A 21017-nucleotide genomic window follows, 5' to 3' on the forward strand; every position below is an offset into this window, starting at 1 on the left:
TTCATGTTTTTGTGTAATGATGACAACGTATGCTAACGCGGACGATTGACTAGTTGATGGTTGATGGTTTTCTTTTCAAATGTTCGTTCATAGCCGTTGTGCTGCTATGATAGGCCATTTATGCTCGACACTGTGCATACAACAACATTATTGGGCTGTGTATTGAAATACTCCCACACTTTTGACGACTTTTGGCGTGCGTTTTTCCCCTCGCTCGCACAGTCTGCTTTGCGCTCCGCCATGACGGTAGTGTGACGTAATTATGCGACGCGTCGACGCACAAAAACGGCATCGACGTATTTACATAACCGATGACGTCGACTACGTCGACGCGTCGTTTCAGCCTTAATGTATATATATATATGTATATATATATATATGTATATATATATATGTATATATATATATATATATATATATGTATATATATATATGTATATATATATATATATATATATATGTATATATATGTATATATATATATGTATATATGTATATATATATGTATATGTATATATATATATATATATATATGTATATATATATATATGTATATATATATATATATATATATATATATATATATATATATATATATATATATATATATATGTATATATGTGTGTATATATATATATATATATATATATATATATATATATATATATATATATATATATATATATATATATATATATATATATATATATATATGTATATATGTGTGTATATATATATATATATATATATATATATATATATATATATATATATATATATATATATATATATATATATATATATATATATATGTGACTGTTGTCTGTCTATCTGTGTTGGCCCTGTGATGAGGTGGCGACTTGTCCAGGGTGTACCCCGCCTTCCGCCCGATTGTAGCTGAGATAGGCTCCAGCGCCCCCCGCGACCCCGAAGAGAATAAGCGGTAGAAAATGGATGGATGGAGATATATATAAAGGGTATACCGCTTTACCATTTTTATATATATATATATATATATATATATATATATATATATATATATATATATATATATATATATATATATATATATATATATATATATATATATATATATATATATATATATATACACACACATATATATATATATGTATATATATGTATGTATATGTATATATATGTATGTGTGTATATATATATGTATATATATGTATGTATATATGTGTATATATATGTATCTGTATGTATATATACATATATATATATATGTATATATATATATATATATGTATGTATGTATGTATGTGTGTTAAATTAGTGTTCTTATGTATACCAAATATATGTGTACTGTAAATAAATAAGCATCTAATTACATTTGATTTCGAAATCACTACACTATCTTCAGTTGTTTCTTTAATTATTATTTATTCCAACTTTGTGCTGTTTTTGATCAAGTTTACACAGCCGTTTTACATGTAATCAGCGATCACAATGATTTAGGTCTATTATATATTATTATATATATGAATATTAATTTCATACTGAATTGAAAAGGGAAGTACAACCTGCGATAAAGCCCAATTCTCCATGGTAAACTACAGTAGTTGGGAATTTTTGGGCACCTCTCGATTCGATTACGAATCAGGAGCTACGATTCGATTTAAAATTTGACTATTGATGCATCTTTAATATATGTATATTGATGCAGTTTTACATTACTTTTCATTTTATTAAATAAGTGTTTATCACTTGCAACTTTTAAAAACAGTGCATTTTTATCAAGAAACAGTTAAATGAATTCCCATCACACATCTGTGAGGTGGCTCGCTGCAGTCAGCCACATTTTAGACCTGTCTGCATTACTTTATTCATAATAAATAAATCGAATATTGACATTTACTAATGGATTTTATAATCGTCCATGATGCGATGCATCTAAAATCAATTATTTTCTCCACCTCTAGTGACGACACTGCAATATTAAGTTAATTTAGTTAAAGTTAAAGTACCAATGATTGTCACACACACCAGGTGTGGTGAAATTTGTCGTCTGCATTTGACCCATCACCCTTGATCACCCCCCTGGTAGGTGAGGGGAGCAGTGGGCAGCAGCAGTGGCTGTGCCCGGGAATCATTTTTGGTGATTTAACCCCCAATTCCAACTCTTGATGCTGAGAGCCAAGCAGGGAGGTAATGGGTCCCATTTTCATAGTCTTTGGTATGACTCGGCCAGGGTTTGAACTCACAACCTACCGATCTCAGGGCGGACACTCTAACCACTAGGCCACTGAGTAGGTTAGGAAAGCATGAATATGAAGTATAAACAATAATCATTGAATATTAGGAGTATGTAAAAGTTCGATTCCTACCTTGCTAACTTCCGTGAGGACCTCCGCCAAGTTTTGTAATCAATCAAAAATATTAAGCAGCTAAAATGTGCTACATGTGGGGAAGTGTGGCGAGAGAGTTTTGCGTATCACTCCTCATGCTTTGGAGTGGATTTACATGGGTGTCATTTTAAATGACGTATGATGCATGAATGTGTTTTATAATGTCCGCAAAGTTCAATGAGCAAGAGGTGTGTAATGTGTGAAGTTGTTTGGATTGGGTCGTATAAGTTAATACTGTGCTTGGCACACTTACAAATAAAACTCATGGTCGACCACGAGATGGCTGGAAAAACATTGCTAGCACAAGAAACGTTGGAGTAAAATAGTGCTGAAAAGCTACTATTAATGTTAGTGTCCAGGGTGCAGGTTGATGTTTATTGCTGTGGGACAGGAAGTGATGACATGTTGTCTTCCTGACAGGCGTACGCTCAGTTCGCCGGCGCTCCTCTCAAAGTTCAAAAGTTGTCCAACCCATGGAGGAGTCCAGGCGGTGAGATGCATACTAGATTCCTACATCAACCTCCAGAGAGCGTTTTGTTCATCGTCATACTCTGTCCTGTTCAGGTTCCATTCCTGCCTTGAGGACCACTCAGAAGGAGATCCTGTCCAGACCCTCTGACATCATCATCCACCTGAGGAAACAGGTCAGTAGCCAGCATTTCTACCTTCACTGTTAATCCCTGATTCCTCACGAGGACATAAGAGAAGCACATTTCTGCTTATTACCCATCAGGCTGCGGCTCGCAACGTCGCCGACATCGCTCAGCTCATTGTTAGTCTAGCATCGGCGTTCCTCACGGGTTACGTGTTTTCCAGAAATACAACGCGGACTACGACCTGTCAGCGAAGGAGGGCGCCGACAGCCTGGCGTTCATCTCGCTGCTGGAGGAGAAGCTGGTGCCGGCGGTGGTGAGTTCCATTGTGGCGCAAGTGTCAGGAATCAAGGAATCATGCAGAGACAGAGTTCAATTTGGCTTAATGAGGAGACACGTGTTTTGGGCTGTATTCTAGTTACAGATCCAAACTACGTTCTAGAAGTCCAGCCCTCGTGCTTCCTCTATTTATTTGGGAGATCCCTGGTTACATCACTGAAACTGTCGCTGAGAGAAGGGGGTAATCTCGACAGATCCAGTTAGACACAATATATGATTATACAAAAATGCAAATGTGTAGACGCTGGTGATATCGCCCCGTCTCTGCTTTGTCTGCGTCCCGGTACCCGATGTTCGGCCTTGGCAGTCAGCAGGCCGAGTCTGGACACAACACTGATACGAGACGACTGGCAATCTTTTGGATATAAATACAGATAATAACTATAGCAACAGCCCTTAAGCATAAAGTTGTGTGATAATATATACATGATTAATCTAACAGCAAGACAAAGGCACAAAACCACCACGTGACTTCTCTCTGCTCCGCTAGCTGTACGCCCGTTGGGTGGAGCCAAAGAACTACGTGGAAGTGACTCGCCGCTGGTACGCTGAGCACATGCCCTTCCCGCTCTGCTTGTTCCTGCCGGGGCGCATGCAGCGCCACCAACTGGACAAACTGCGCCTGCTGCGGGGAGACGACAGCTTGGAGGCCAACGAGGAGCTGGAGAAGGAGGTGAGCAGGAGGACTGTGGCGTCAAAACAGTGCTAAAATTGATTAATAAAAACACACGCGGCTTATTTTTCATTGCGCGCAGACTCCCTTCCCTTCTGATTGGTCGCTTTAAACGCCTACTGTCTACTGGTCAGAGCCAATCAGAGGGAACCTGTTTTGTGTCCTTTCTGAAGAATACTAGTCTCTGTACCAGGGTTAAAAGTTAAAGGTAAAGCACCAATGATTGTCACACACACACACTAGGTGTGGTGAAATTATCCTCTGCATTTGATCCATCACCCTTGATCACCCCCTGGGAGGTGAGGGAAGCAGTGAGCAGTAGCGGTGGCCGCGCCCGGGAATCATTTTGGTCATTTAACCCCCAAGTCCAACCCTTGATGCTGAGTGTCAAGCAGGGTCCCATTTTTATAGTCTTTGGTATGACTCGGCCGGGGTTTGAACTCATGACCTACCGATCTCAGGGCGGACACTCTAACCACAAGGCCACTGAGCAGGTTGTATGGTATACCGGTACTAATAGAGTATTGCGGTGCCAATTAATTAAAAAAACGTACTATACTGTCTTTGAAAAATACCAGTACTTTTTACATTGCTGGTAATGTGAGCCGAGGCGCATGTGAGTCAACTCTCACACAGAGCACTTACATGCAGAAACAGGAGAAGAAGGATGGAGGCATTTTGGCTTGAAAAATAACAATAAAGGTAAAGCTAAAAGCTCCCTGCAAGCGATGCTTTGAAACACACCTAGATAGGGGTTAATGTCCCTCCACAGTGTTTTAGCTACTTCTAAATCACTAATCCTCGCCTCCACGGCGACAAAGTACGTTTCTTGCAAGTATCATGCCTGCAGGATGAGGAATAGCTAAACATGTTTCACTACACACCGTAGTAGGATACAGTAGCTCACCGCTAACAGCAAGCTAGCGCTCCTGAATGTAAACAAATGGCTGGATCTATACAAATATTGATTGTAACGATACCAAGTACAAGAGCCGCATATAGTCAATACTACAATGATTACATTGATATTTTTACTATCACAAAATATATTTTTTTAAATTGTTGTTTATAAAGTCATGAAATACGTCCCTGGATATAAGAGAACTTTAATTATGACCAATGTATGATCCTGTAACTACTTGGTATTGGATCCATACACATATTTGTAGTATCAGCCAAAACTAATGTAAAGTATCAAACAAGAGAAGAATAAGTGATTAGTACATTAGAACAGAAGTGTAGAGAGAACATGTTAAAACAGAAAGTAAGCAGATATTAACAGTAAATGAACAAGTATATTAATAATTCATCATAATTTTGACAAAATAATAGAATAAGAAATGACACAATATGTTACTGCATACGTCAGCAGACAATTAGGAGCCTTGTTTGCTTACTTACTACTAATAGAAAAGTTGTTCTCTATATTTAATAACACAATTGTTTGATTGCAATAAGACACATATGTTTAATGTATCATAAGATTATCTGACAAAATAAAAGCATTAATAAAAAATGTTGTCATCACCTTTGTTTTGAAAAGTAACCGGTATCTAGACAACCCTAGTCTGTACAAAATAAGCCATTATTAGTGTACTGTGTACTGTGAGTGAACATATCAAAAATCAACAACTTTTAACAACCACTTTATAAAGCTGATTTCATTAAATATATATATATTTTTTTGACTGACAAACACAGTGTGTTTTTGGAATTTGGCACTTTTTTCGCGCCGAAGAGGAGACGCCTCCAGCTGCTCGGCCCACATTTTTTCCATGTGTGACGCCCTGGAAAGGAGAAGTCCTTCCAGTGGTTCTTGGAAAGTTGTGCAGTGGAACAAATAAGTCAGCAACAAAGCCCTTTTTCTACTGGACTTTAAAGGGGAACCGCACTTTTTTTGGGGGGGGGATTTTGTCTATCATTCGCAATGTAATGCATTATGCATATGCATTCCGACTCGTAAATAAATGCTAGCAAGAGTCAGCTGACAATTGAGTTAAGGGGAGTCATGTCATCTTTGCGTCTATCGCGCCGGTAAAACCCACTAAAAAACATCCTAACAGCGCCAACAATACTCCATTTACATGTTGTGACCTGAATATTAACCACGTTTATTTAACAGTAGAATTAACTGAACGCAGTGAGCCCTCTTTCAGTCATCCACAATCTTTGTCTCGGTGGGCGGAGACCGCTAGTTTACACACACACAGGAAGCACATGACTCGCAAGTGAGAAGTGCCGCAAAGTAACAAAAAACATGGTTACAAAGCCTAAAGTCCCGTTTCAGCTTCAAATGGGACGGGCAATATGAGCCCATCAACATGGACAGAAGCAACTTCCACTTCCCACAGACTGCCGGCTTTCAGCTCCCCCAATTTTCATCCGATCGGAACCGTTCGAGTATCAAAACGTTCGGCTCGGTCGGGAATCGAGAGCAACCATATTTAGATCTTCCCAAATATCCCAGATTACCAGAAATTCCGGGTTTTCCAGGACATTTTTTCCCTTTAAAATTAATGGGACAATTTTCAAGCTTGCACAATTCCTACATTTCTCACCGGGTTCGAACTGTTCCACCATCCACACATTCCACTCACCCTGGACATTCAGACTACTACTATTTTCCAAGTTCCAAAAAATTCCAAGAATTTCCAGAATTTGAAGTTTTCCAAAGCCCTATTTCCACCCTTTTTTCTTTAGTCTTCTCCTTCTACATTTCTCAACCTATTCCACCATTAAAACATTCTACTTAGTTGGGACATCAAAGGTACTTATCTTTTTTTGCGTACAAATTCCCAGTTCTCCCGAAATTCCATGAATTCCGAAATACCAAGTCGCAATTACAAAGTGTTACCACATCGACATTTCTCAAACGTGTCAAAAAATTCCAACACCACCCCATTCATATCATCTAGGACAATTGTGATATTACATATATTTTTAAAAAATATGTATATTGTAGCGTCCCGGAAGAGTTAGTGCTGCAAGGGGTTCTGGGTATTTGTTCTGATGTGTTAATGTTGTTATGTTGCGGATGTTCTCCCGAAATGTTTGTCATTCTTGTTTGGTGTGGGTTCACAGTGTGGCGCATATTTGTAACAGTGTTAAAGTTGTTTATACGGTCACCTTCAGTGTGACCTGTATGGCTGTTGACCGAGTATGCCTTGCATTCACTTGTGTGTGTGAAAAGCCGTAGATATTATGTGACTGGGGCGGCACGCAAAGGCAGTGCCTTTAAGGTTTATTGGCGCTCTGTACTTCTCCCTACGTCCGTGTACACAGCGGCGTTTTAAAAATTCATACATTTTACTTTTTGAAAAAGATACCGATAATTCCCGATATGACATTTTAAAGTATTTATCGGCCGATATCGGCAGTCCGATATTATCAGACATCTCTAGTTTTTAGTATTTATAGAATGCTTTATAGGCAGATTAGAGCGACTCACATTAGCTCTATTGTTAGCTGACTCTTGCCAACATGTATTTACTAGTCAGAGCGCATTAAAACAAACGTGTGTTTTGTCTTGCATAAGGATTGTGAAAAAAAAGTGCAGTTCCCCTTCAAAGCGCAGCCCCTTCAGACGGCCATAATGTCTACTGATGTGATGCCACCAGTACAGCACTTCTTGTTAGCATGTTAGCATTTGTGTTACAGTTGTTCCGCGATGCTGTCGACTGCATGAACCTCCTGGCACAGAGACTTGGCCAGCACAAGTTCTTCTTTGGAGACTCGTAAGTCAAACCCTTGTCATGTGTGTGATGATGATGATGATGGCGTATTTGGGCGTTGGTTACGATGGTGTGGTTTGCGGTCCAGGCCGTCGTCCCTTGACGCCTTCGTCTTCGGCTCGTTGGCGCCCATCTTCAAGTGCAAGCTCCCCAACAACAAGCTGCAGGAGCACCTGAAGTCTCTGGACAACCTGAGCAACTTCTGCGCCAACATTCTGCTGATCTACTTCCCCCGTGAGGACCACCTCAGCAGGCACGATGGTCGTGTCTTCAGTCCTAACAACCCGCCTCTGTGTGTCCACAGACAACTCCAGTCAGAGGACGTCCGGTCCGGCCGAGACTAAAGACCACGAGCATGTGCCGAACAAGCGCAGGAAGCAGTTCCTGTCACTGCTGGTGGCTCTGGGCGCCATGTTGTCCTATGCCGTGCTGAGTGGCATGGTGGCCATCCAACAGCGAGGGGCGCTAGAAGAACCTTTGCACTCTCACGACGACGACGACGATGATGACGACGAAGTCGACTGAGGTCCATCAGTTCCAGCTCCGTGTTGTCTTCGAGGAAGTGGACTCCATCTCAGCTCTTGGCCACACCCCCTCAGGGCCCCAGCAGTCGTCCTGAGCGTCTGGACACCAGCTGCACATGACGTCTCTGCTGAGGAATGCTGCGCTTTAACGAGCTGATCTGGAAGCAGTTTGCGGAGCGTAAGCAGGTCACAAAATGTAATGTTGGGGCTGCGTTACCATGACAACCGTGTAGTCCCAAACAAGCCCTTTCTACATCATGTTAGACATTGATAATTCCATTCCTACAATGTCGAAATATAAACATAAAAACGTGCCATGGTGGAATAAAAATGTCAGTTATAAATAAACTACCCTTGATGACGTCATCAGCCACCGTTTTCCTCCTTCCAGAAAGTGTCAGATCACATCGGGCGTCGTGACGTCACTTTCTTTCCCGCACGATCGTCTCGGTGTGCACGCGCACGGAGCCGCTGCCACTTTTTTGACTTTCTCGTCTTCTTCTCCGACATTTTTCGTTCTCTTCAGCACAACTCCGTCCGGTCCGCGTCGGCCTCGTCGCGATGCGGCCCCTCTCGCCCGTCACCCTGGTGCTGTCAGTCGCGGTGCTTTGGACGGCGGCCGAACTTCCGGACCAGCAGCAAGGTAAACTCAAGAATTGTTCTTCTTTTCAGTGTTCGCCTTCTTTGAGCGCACGAAGACGTGAAGGGGTCAAACCCCAGGTTGCCTTACCTCCAGGTTACACCTAAAGTTCCGCTTAGTGCGTTTGCCTTCATTTTGCGATTTTATGTTGCGATTTATTTTGTTTATACACTTCCTGTCCCGCTCCACCACATCTACGCTAAATTGCTGCAACGGCAACCAATAGAGCGGTTCGGAGGTTTTTCCACATTTCCCACAATGCATTGCCGACATCCATTATTGAAAGGCGGGAAGTCGGAAAACGCTAATTGTTGCCGATCATTTATCCAGTAATATCCATAATGCCGACGACGTGTGCCATTGTTAACTGCCACAATCGAGTTGGAGAGCTATTCCTGACTTCTATCGCATTCCTAAGCGTATTTTTGGACAAATGGAAGCGGCTGAAAAGAACAGTTAACGGCTAAGGCGAGGTGTGACGTGCCAACATCTTCCTGTTTGTTCGGATCATTTCAGGTAAAACATTTTGTAAGTGAAAAATAGTCTAAATGAATAACAGCCCTAACTTGCATTAACTTGTTGTGCTCGGTTGAATAACTTTGATGAGGGACAAGGGGTAGAAAATGGATGGATAGTAGTTGTATTGGTGAAAACAGTGATGGGCAGTAACAAGCTACATGTAGCTAAGCTACGTAGATTAATTACATTTTCCAGTAGTTTAGCTACTTTTTAACGAGTAGCTTTTTCTGTAGCTTAGCTACTTTTAGACCCATGTAGCGAGGTAGTTTACACCAAGGTCACAAGCTACAAAGAGAGAAAATGGTCTGCTAAACAAGGCCCAAAAAATTCTGGAGAAAATACAATGACCTGGATGAATGAGAACATGGAGAAAAATCCATGATGATTGGTTGGTGTTCGTATGATTAGTCACAATTGGTTAAGGTCAGGGAAAAACATTACGAACTGGCCAATCAGAGGCAAGATAAGGCGAGTCATTAAAACTAGTAAGCAAAATGATGACAAGCGAGTCGGAGACGGGGACGCTTCAAGCTGACGACTCAAAAAAACAACCTGTTAATGGTATGGGACTTCTCTCCTGCAGATTAGATTTTTCCTTTAGTGATGAAGATGACGTGCAGGAAAGCCACAATAATGCGTGTCCTCGTTGCCATATTTAGACAAATGTATGCGTTTAGAGTAAACAATCCCAAAACCTTAGTTTTTAGTTTTTTACTATGTAAACCAAAATCATTACTGGTCTCTTCATCTAAGGCGTCCAACACAAATTTAGGAACACACATTAAGGTGAATTGAGTACATGAAAAGTTTTACTGCACATAACCATTACCAACTGTTCCCAGACAACACACAAGTAATTGTTTTTTTGTTAAGATATAGATAGATGCTGTTTTTTACTGTAGGGAAAATGAATAACATTTAAGGGGTGGGCCAAAGAAAAGGCAAACCAAATAAATACATACAGTGAGGTGCGGGGACCCCTAGAGGTAGTTGTAGGTAGGGTGTCCCGAGCTAAATGAAGAAGTCTTGCGCTAAAGCCATAGAGAAGTTTTTTAAGCAATGAAATTATGACTAAAGTGGTGAGGCTGTTTTTTCATTCGCATTTAAATTTTATTTATTTAAGAAACATGGTATTATGTGTAATTGTATGGAAATTTAATTTTCATCAGTTTTTAGGAGTCCCTTATTTTGCAGTGTATTTGATTAGTATTTACTTTTGTAATCAGCCTGACCTAAGCCTTGATAATAATATTTGTGCTTAACACATGCTTTCACATTATTTGACAAGGTTTATTCTGTTAAACTTTAAGTAGGTTAGATATAATTATTGAATGATTAAAATCAAGCGTAAGGTTACTAATTCAGTGTTAATATTTGAGTGGGCCCCGAGCCCCTCTGTAGTGTACAAGTTGGGCCCAGAGGTCAAAAAGGTTAAGAATCCCTGTCCTAAATGATTGCTCAAAAGCCCTTACCAGGCCAATACCATACCCACAATGAAGCACGGTGGTGGCAGCATCATGTTGTGGGGATAGTTTTCAATGGCAGGAACTGGGAGACTAGTCAGGATAGAGGGAAAGATGAATGCAACAATGTACAGAGACATCCTGGATAAAAAGCAACGCTTTCCATCCAACATGAATGAGCTTGAGAGGTGCTGCAAAGAGGGATGGGCCAAACTGCCCAAGAAACACTTTTGGGACTTATGCAGATCCCAAATACACAAAACAGGTAGCAATTGGTAAGAAAAGTTGGTTTGTATAAGTAATAGGTCCCCTTTAAGGGAGGTTGCAGTTTATGCAGTAGTTTCAGTGTCAAAGTGACCATCGGGCCAAAATATAGCAGTCTTATCGTTTTTCCTTCTCTTTCTTGTTCTTGTTCCTCTTTCGCTTCTGGCTTCCTGAAGGGTAAGTTTTTTTCATTTTTGCAGAGTCAGCAAAAGTTCAGATTACATCAAGACGAGTGGCTGTAAAATATTGCTCCATATATTAGCCGCACCGGACTGTAAGTCGCAGATATATACGTTGTGAAATTAGTTATTTACACAGAAATATTCTGTAAATGATTATTTACCTGCCTTAATTGTTTCCAAACGGTGTCTGTAACACGGCAGTAAAATGGATGATCAAACAAAACATAAGTCATTGTCTGCAGAATGACTGCAGAAGCTAGCTCTCCAATCAGCCTAACAGACTCAAATAACTCCACAATGACGTTTTGGTGAATTTACGAAACTGAAACAATACAAAAAGAATGCCCTTGTAAGTTAATACTAACGTAAACGTGTTAGCATATTAGCTAATGCTAACAACGCTAGCTTGATTACATTACGATAGCACGTACAAATGTGCAGGAAAACACTCCTACAGATATCACACATGGGATGGTTCAGTAAGTATGAGTAGTTTTAGTTATATTGTAAAACGTACAAACGCTGTTGGAGTGATGAATGAAGAATTCATACGAGTAGAAACGTTATGGACGGCTACAAGACGGAACAGCACTTCTACTTCCAGTTTGAAAGCTTTAAACAGAAGGGCAATGCAGCACCTGCAGTGAACGAACTCGTCCAAAAGATGGCGCCATCAGACCAACAATAACACGCAAGGCAATTGCCTAGTTTGAGATGGTCCTAACTAGAGATGTCCGATAATGGCTTTTTTGCTGATATCCAATATTCCGATATTGTCCAACTCTTAATTACAGATTCCGATATCAACCGATCGGGGGGGGGGTGTATGTATTTTTTTTTTTTTGTCATAAAGAAATACAATCGTGTGCTTACGGACTGTATCCCTGCAGACTGTATTGATCTATATTGATATATAATGTAGGAACCAGAAATATTAATAACAGAAAGAAACAACCCTTTTGTGCAAATAAGTGGGAATGGGTAGGGAGGTTTTTTGGGTTGGTGCACTAATTTTAAGTGTATATTGTGTTTTTTATGTTGATTTAATAAAAAAACAAACAAACAAAAAAAAATAAAAACATTTTAATTTCTTGTGCGGCCCCGGTACCAATCGATCCACGGACCGGTACCGGGCCACGGCCTGGTGGTTGGGGACCACTGCATTAAACAATGTCCAAGGTCAACTATTAAACAAGGTTTTCCAAAATCAACTCAAGTTATGGAAAAAAATGCCAACATGGCACTGCCATATTTATTATTGAAGTCACAAAGTGCATTATTTTTTTTTAACATGCCTCAAAACAGCAGCTTGGAATTTGGGACATGCTCTCTCTGAGATAATCCTGATACCCACTAAAACTATGGGAAATACTATACTTTGACTTTCACAAAGTGCATTATTTTTTTATTTTTTTAAACATGCCTCAAAACAACAGCTACAAAAACAATGAAGGCACACAGCTTCAGTCCAGAGTATACTAGAGTAATAAAGTAAACAATAACATAGTCCTCCTTTAGTGCAAGACTGCCTGGCATACTGTATAACAGGAAATTATAAACTGAGCTCAATCTGAACAGCCAATATGGGCATCTACATCAACTATATGATTTGCATGGAAGCTGGACAGGACAAAAATAAAAAAAATAAACCGATACCGATAATTTCCGATATTACATTTTAAAGCGTTTATCGGCCGATAATATCGGCAGTCCGATACTATCGGACATCTCTAGTCCTAACCATGGTAACCAGCAACTTTGTCCACCCCAGTGATTGACATTTTGAGTCTTCAAGACTCCAAGAAGATCGTTGCTGCAGTGGAGAACTTGTCTAGTGGTCTGAGTGGTCTAGCGCTCAGTGACATCTACGTGGCGTCCATGTTACGTCTGCCGTCCAAGATGGGAGGAGTTCTCTTGGGCGTGTACAGCAAACAGGACAACAAGAAGTACCTGGAGATCGCCGTCATGGGAAAGATCAACAAAGGTGAACATGAGCTCCACCTTTGCGCTGTATGGCCCCGCCTCTGGTCAAATCATGTCTGCATCTGGACCACTTCCTTTTTTACTTCCTTGTTTGTCTTAATCGCTTCCCTTTTTGTCTTATTCACTTCTTTTTGTCTTTATGACTTCCTTGTTTGTCTTATTAACTTCCTCATTTGTGTTTATCACTTTGTCTATCACTTCGTTGTTTGTTTTAATCACTTTCTTGTTTGTTTTAATCTCTTTCTTGTCTTTATCACTTCTTTGTTTGTATTTATCACTTCCTTGTTTGTCTTTATCACTTCCTTGTTTGTCTTTATCACTTCTTTCTTTGTCCTTATCACTTCCTTGTTTGTCCTTATCACTTCCTTGTTTGTCTTTTGTCACTTCCTTGTTTGTCTTGATCACTTATGTGTTTCTCTTTATCACTTCCTTGTTTGTCTTTATTGCTCCTTTTTTGTCTTTATCGCTTCCTTGTTAGTATTTATCATTTCCTTGTTCTTCTTTATAACTTCCTTATTTGTTTAAATCACTTTCTTGTTTGTTTTAATCACTTTGTAGTTTGTCTCTATTACTTTGTAGTTTGTTTTTTTCCCTTCCTTGTTTGTCTTAATCGTTTTATTGTTTGTTTTAATCCCTTGTTTTTATTTATCACTTCCTTGTTGGTTTTAATCATTTGTTTGTTTTACCGGTAATCACTTTTTTATTTGTTTCAATCACTTTATTGTTTGTCTTTATGACTTCCTTATTTCTTTTAATAATTTTCTTGTTTGTCTATCATTTTCTTGTTTGTCTTTATCACTTCCTTGTTTGTTTTTCTCACTTGCTTCTTTGTTTTTTCTCACTTCTTTGTTTGTTTGTATTTATCACTTTATTGTTCGTCTGTTACTTTAGTTTTTTTGTTTTGTATTTATCACTTCCCTGTTTAAATTGATCACTTCCTCTTTAATCTTTATCACTTTCTTGTTTGTTTTAATCACTTTCTAGTTTTTGTATTGGTTTCTACTTACTAGTTTGTCTTTTTCACTTCCTTGTTTGTTTTAATAATTTTCTTGTTTGTATTTATCACTTCCTTGTTTGTATTAATAATTTTTTTGTTTGTTTTTATCACTTATTTATTTTAATCACTTTCTTGTTGGTTTTAATCACTTTTTGTATTTTTTTTCGTCTGTCACTTTCTTGTCTTTGTATTTATCACTTCCTCTTTCATCTTTATCACTTCCTTGTTTGTCGTTATCACTTCCTTGCTTGTGTATCACTTTTTTGTTTGTGCATCACTTCCTTGTTTGTGTTTGTCACTTCCTTGTTTGTTTTAATTACTTTCTTGTTTATCACTTCCTTGTTTGTTTTTGTCACTTCCTTGTTTGTGTTAATCACTTTCTTGTTTTTTCACTTCCTTGTTAACATTTATCACTTCCTTGTTTGTCTTATCACTTCTTTGTTTGTATTTATCATGTCCTTGTTTTTTCTTGTTTTTTCTTTGTTGTTTTAATCACTTTCTTGTTTGTCTATCATTTTCTTGTTTGTATTTATCACCTCCGTAGTTGTTTTATTCACATTGTTTGTTTTAATCAGTTCTTGTCTATTACTTTGTTTGTCTTTCTAACTTCCTTGTTTGTATTTATCACTTGCTTGTTTATATTCTTGTTTGTATGTATTGTTAGTCTTTATCACTTCTTTGTTAGTCTTTATCACTTCCTTGTTTGTATTTATCACTTTAATGTTCGTTTATCACTTACCTGTTTATTTATCACTTCCTCTTTATTCTTTATCACTTTGTCTATCACTTCCTTTATTGTCTTTATAATTTCCTTGTTTGTCTTTATCACTTTTCTGTTTGTCTTTATCACTTTCTTGTTTCTATTTTTCACTTCCTTGTTTGTCTTTATCATTTCCAAGTTCCTTATTTGTTTTAATCACTTTCTTAATCCATCAGTGTGTGAATGTGTGTGTGAATGTGGAAATAGTGTCAGAGCGCTTTGAGTTCCTTAAAAAAAAAGGTAGAAAAGCGCTATACAAGTACAACCCATTTACCATTTTTAATCGTTTTAATCACTTTCCCGTTCGTCTATCATTTCCTTATTTGCTTCATCACTTTCTTGTTTGCTTTAATCACTTCATTAATCTTTTTAATCACTTCCTTGTTTGTCTTAAACACTTGATTGTTTATCTTAATAACTTCCTTGTTTGTCTTTATCACTTCCTTGTTTGCTATATTAGTTCATTGATCTTTTTAATCACTTCCTTGTTTGTGTTCATCACTTCCTTATGTCTTTTAACCACTTTCGTGTTTGCTTTGTTAATTTTTTTGTTTGTCTTTGTATGTATTTAGTAAGGCTGAAACGACGCGTCGACGTAGTCGACGTCATCGGTTACGTAAATACGTCGACGCCGTTTTTGTGCGTCGACGCGTCGCATATTTACGTCACACTACCGTCATGGCGGAGCGCAAAGCAGACGGTGCGAGCGAGGGGGAAAAAATCACGCCAAAAGTGGTCAAAAGTGTGGGAGTATTTCAATACACGGCCTAATAATGTTGTTGTATGCACACTGTGTCGAGCGGAAATGGCCTATCATAGCAGCACAACGGCTATGAACGAACATTTGAAAAGAAAACCATCAACTAGTCAATCGTCCGCGTGAGCATACATGAATGTGTCATTTGTATCTGCTAGGGGTGTAACGGTACGTGTTTTGTATTGAACCGTTTCGGTACGGGGCTTTCGGTTCGGTGCGGGGGTGTACCGAACAAGTTTCTAAGCTAAAGCTAAAGTCTTAACAAGCTGCTTTGCTACTTCTGCTTCTGTCTCATCACGCAGCATTGTCCCACCCACACAACCATCTGATTGGTACACAGAAAGCGCTATCAGCCAATCAGCAGTGCGTATTCAAAACGTTAGCAGCCAATCAGCAGTGCGTATTCAGAGCGCATGTAGTCAGCGCTTCAGCGTCGAGCAGATAGGTGTTTAGCAGGTGAGCATCAGGCAGCAGACTCTCCCCAAATGATAATAAACACCTCCCAGTCAACTACTAGTAACATCACTTTGCCCGTTGACCTTCTAGAAACTTAAACTGCAGCTCAGCTCACTCGCAGTCCCGGCTTGAGGTGAAGGCTAATTACCTCTCAGTTCCAGCCACATCGACCCCTTCTGTTTACAGTGCTCCAGAATATTTAGATTGGCACTTTTTTGTATTGGATGTTTATCTTTATTTTTGCACATTTTAGCAAATAAGCAATACTTTCACTTTTGTTGAAATGTTTACACTGTTGTTACAGAATATTTCGTTTTGCACTTTTTTGTATTGGATGTTTATCTTTATTTTTGCACATTTTAAAGCAAAATAAGCAATACTTTTACTTTTGAAATGCTTATACTATTGCAGAATATTAAGATTTGCACTGGATTTTTACTTTTATATTTGCACATTAAAAAGCAAATAAACTACTTTTAATGTTGTTAAATGTTAAAAGTTTTAAATGTTTACATTGTTACAGAATATTTTGTCATGTTGTAGTCAATGTTGACTGAGTGGCCATACTTCTTTTTTTTTGTAAATAAAAGCCATGCCTTTTGAAAAAACTGGCCTATATTTATTTTTTCATCTTCATTTTAAATAAAAAAATAATCGGTAAAAGGAAAAATAATCTATAGATTAATCGAAAAAAATCTATAGATTAACCGATTAATCGAAGAAAAAAATAATCTATAGATTAATCGATAGAAAAATAATCGTTAGCTGCAGCCTTAGTATTTAGCACTTTTTTGTTCGTCTGTCACTTCCTTGTCTTTGTATTTATCACTTCATATTTCATCTTTATCACTTCCTCTTTAATCTTTATCACTTCCTTGTTGGTCTTTATCACTTTCTTGTTTCTTTATCACTTCATTGTGTGTATTATTTCATTGTTTGTATTTATCACTTTCTTGTTTGTTCTAATCACTTTTTTGTTTGTCTTTGTATGTATTCATTTCTTTTTTGTTTGTCTGTCACTTTCTTGTCTTTGTATTTATCACTTCCTCTTTCATCTTTATCACTTTGTTTGTCTTTATCACTTCCTTGTTTGTCTTAATCACTTCCTTTTTTGTCACTTCCTTGTTTGTCTTAATCACTTCTTTTTTTTTTCACTTCCTTGTTTATCTTAATCACTTCCTTGTTTTGGGCAGCACGGTGGCAGAGGGGTTAGTGCGTCTGCCTCACAATACGAAGGTCCTGAGTAGTCGTGAGTTCAATCCCGGCCTCGGGATCTTTCTGTGTGGAGTTTGCATGTTCTCCCCGTGACTTCGTGGGTTCCCTCCGGGTACTCCGGCTTCCTCCCGCCTCCAAAGACATGCACCTGGGGATAGGTTGATTGGCAACACTAAATTGGCACTAGTGTGTGAATGTGAGTGTGAATGTTGTCTGTCTATCTGTGTTGGCCCTGCGATGAGGTGGCGACTTGTCCAGGGTGTACCCCGCCTTCCACCCGATTGTAGCTGAGATAGGCTCCAGCGCCCCCCGCGACCCCGAAGGGAAGAAGCGGTAGAAAATGGATGGATGGACTTCCTTGTTTGCTTTATCCCTTCATTGATCTTTTTAATCATTTCCTTGTTCGTTCTAATCACTTCCTTGTTTGTCTTAATAACTTCCTTTTTTGTCACTTCCTTGTTTATCCTAATTACTTGTTTGTCTTAATCACTTCCTTTGTTGTCACTTTATTGTTTATCTTTATCACTTCCTTTGTTGTCACTTCCTTGCTTGTTTTAATCACTTCCTTGGTTATTTTAATCACTTTCTTTGTTGTCACTTTTTTGTCTCAGTCACTGCTTTGTCTCAATCACTTCCTTTTGTCGTCACTTGTATATCTTAATCACTTCCGTGTTTGCTTTATCACTTCATTTATCTTTTTTATCACTTCCTTGTTTGTCTTTATAACTTCTTTCTTGGTCACTTCCTTGTTTATCTTAATTACTTCCTTGTTTGTCCTAATTACTTCCTTTTGTTGTCACTGTCTTGTTTGTCTTAATCACTTCCTTGTGTGTCTGTCCACTTGTATGCATCCAGTGTTGCTTCGTTACACGCGACCAGACGGGAAGACCCACACGATCAACTTGAAGAGTGTCAACCTGGTCGATGGGCGGAGCCACTCTATCATTCTGCGGCTGGGCGGCCTCCAGCGGGACAGCATGACGGCAGAGCTCTACGTGGACTGCCGATTGGCTGACTCGGTTGAGGGCGCGCCGCACCTGTTGCCCCTGCCGCGAGAGGCGGAGATGGTAGAGATCCGAAACGGACAGAAGGCGTATGCTCGCCTGCAGGTTGGCTTAGCCACGCACCTTACACACATAAACTCCTTCATGAATATTAATGAGATCATGTGACAAAATCGTTTGCGCTTCCTTGTCGGTGATTTCAGGGCTCTGTGGTGTCCTTACAAGTGGCTCTAGGGGGCAGTGTCGCAAAAGCCGGCGTCCTGATTGATTGTCCTTTTCAAGGTGACTCGTCCCACAACTTAGGTGAGCTCACATGACAGTCCAGTAGCCACACCCCTGCTTTCACCTGGAAGCTCTCCAGTCATGCGACCATGTCAACCCTTATTAAAATGTTAACCCTTAAATACAATGGAATTAAATTCCTTTTATTGTCACTGTACATGTACAATAAAAAATGTTAATGTGATTTATTTATTTTTACCGTGCAAACATGCTTAAAAGGGAACTGCACTTTTTTGGAATTTTGTGTATCATTCCCAATCCTTATGTAAGACAACACATTTTAATTTTTTATGCATTCTAACTCTTAAATAAAAGTCAGCCAACAAAAGAGCCAAGGGGCGTCGCTCTGTTCTGCCTATAAAGCGCTCTAAAACATCCAAAAACCTCCAAAGTTTTATAAACATGCTGTATGTATGTAATGTTGTAATAACATCATAACGATCATACAATAATCATAATAACATGTATTATTTACGTATTTTGATCATTTTAAGCATACGGCGGCGTATTCAATTTACAGACTCATCACAACGTTCGCTTTTTCCGTCAACAACAAACACTAAGCATCATGTAGCAGTATTGCTAAGTGCTGAACAAGATATACAAACATAAAAAACAATCACTTACTGTACAATGTCTGCTCTCACATGGATGCCGATTGATGGGGTGTTTATATTTTACAGTTTAGATGAAGAATTAATCATAATCCTCAAAGGGTTGAAAAAAAAGTTGCCGCAAACAAACGTTTTTTGTGTCTTTCCGCCATCCCTGGATGTCAAAGTTGACCAACTGTGGGTTTATGTCCACAACATTCTACTATCCAGGTGAGAGGCATGATTTATAATCTATAATTAACTTTCACCAACTCAGAGGCGATGCAGCAGCTCAATATGTCAATATAGCAGCATAAGCTAGTTAGCTCTCTGTGATTGTCTCTGTTAGCGCTTATAATAAATAACAATATTGCTAATACTTTGTTAATATTCAGGTCACGACATGTAAATGGAGTATTGTTGGTGGGTTATGGATGTTTTTAGAGGGCTTTTTGGGTGGAATAGTGTACTTCCATTAGCTGCATTGTTAGCCACCTCGTACGTGCTGTATTTTACTATTTAGGATGCACAAAAAAAAAAAAAGTGTGTTCTTGTCTTACAAAATTCCAAAAAAGTGACATCTTCATAAAATATAAAAATGGGGGGGAAAAAATGTGTGTGTGTGTGTGTGTGTGTGTGTGTGTATATATATATATATATATATATTTATATATATATATATATATATATATATATATATATATATAGAGAGAGAGAGATGTATACATAGATAGATATATGTATCCATTCATCCATTTTCTGTGTGTGTGTATATATATATATATATATATATATATATATATATATATATATATATATATATATATATATATATATATATACCGGGGCGGTGTGGCGTAGTGGGTAGAGCAACCGTGCCAGAAACCTGAGGGTTGCAGGTTCGCTCCCCGCCTCTTACCATCTAAAAAATCGCTGCCGTTGTGTCCTTGGGCAGGACACTTCACCCTTTGCCCCCGGTGCCGCTCACATCGGTGAAATGAATGATGAATGATAGGTGGTGGTCGGAGGGGCCGTAGGCGCAAATTGCAGCCACGCTTCCGTCAGTCTACCCCAGGGCAGCTGTGGCTACGAAAGTAGCTTACCACCACCAGGTGTGAATGAATGATGGGTTCAGAAAAACATGTAAAGCGACTTTGGGTACTTAGAAAAGCGCTATATAAATCCCAGGTATTATTATTATTATTATTATATATGTATATGTATATGTATGTATGTATATATGTATCCATTCATCTATTTTCTACTGTTTGTATGTATATATGTTTGTATGTATATATTTGTGTGTGTGTGTGTATATATTTATACATACAACTTGTTTGTGTGTGTAATATATATACTATATATATACTGTACATACAAATATATATATATATCTCTGGCTGTGCCAAACATTAAATATATCCAAACATTTAATCAAGTCAAATACAAATAAGGCAACAAGATAAGTATCCAACATTTGTCTATACATTTTTTTAACTTGTGACATCCCGTGGGCCCGAACTGGCCCGTGGACCGCAGTTTGGGAAACCACTGGTTAAGAATAAAATGTCCGCTAAAAATAATGCTTTGCATTTTTTTCCTCCGGTCAGGGTAAGAGTTATTAGGATTTAAAATAGGAAGAGAGAGTGTTTCCAAATGCAATAACAGAA

At 38.7% G+C, this 21017-nt stretch overlaps 2 protein-coding genes across 2 annotated transcripts in view; both read left to right on the top strand.

Moving 5' to 3' along the window:
• The window catches only part of mtx1a (metaxin 1a), a 15557-nt gene extending 6965 nt beyond the window's left edge, over window positions 1-8592 (top strand). Inside the window, exons 2-8 of the mRNA XM_062029813.1 lie at window positions 2793-2862; window positions 2937-3016; window positions 3189-3281; window positions 3795-3977; window positions 7635-7711; window positions 7797-7942; window positions 8013-8592. Coding sequence (XP_061885797.1) covers window positions 2793-2862; window positions 2937-3016; window positions 3189-3281; window positions 3795-3977; window positions 7635-7711; window positions 7797-7942; window positions 8013-8233 — 870 coding nt within the window. The 3' untranslated portion in view covers window positions 8234-8592. The remainder of the gene's footprint in view (window positions 1-2792; window positions 2863-2936; window positions 3017-3188; window positions 3282-3794; window positions 3978-7634; window positions 7712-7796; window positions 7943-8012) is intronic.
• A 56-nt stretch (window positions 8593-8648) lies between these two features.
• thbs3a (thrombospondin 3a) overlaps window positions 8649-21017 on the top strand; it is a 29267-nt gene continuing 16898 nt past the window's right edge. Inside the window, exons 1-4 of the mRNA XM_062029812.1 lie at window positions 8649-8875; window positions 13072-13284; window positions 18324-18577; window positions 18676-18775. Of these exons, the coding sequence (XP_061885796.1) occupies window positions 8794-8875; window positions 13072-13284; window positions 18324-18577; window positions 18676-18775 (649 nt within the window). The 5' untranslated portion in view covers window positions 8649-8793. The remainder of the gene's footprint in view (window positions 8876-13071; window positions 13285-18323; window positions 18578-18675; window positions 18776-21017) is intronic.

The sequence above is a fragment of the Entelurus aequoreus genome, linkage group LG20 (assembly GCF_033978785.1).
Source record: "Entelurus aequoreus isolate RoL-2023_Sb linkage group LG20, RoL_Eaeq_v1.1, whole genome shotgun sequence".
NCBI classification, from domain to species: domain Eukaryota; kingdom Metazoa; phylum Chordata; class Actinopteri; order Syngnathiformes; family Syngnathidae; genus Entelurus; species Entelurus aequoreus.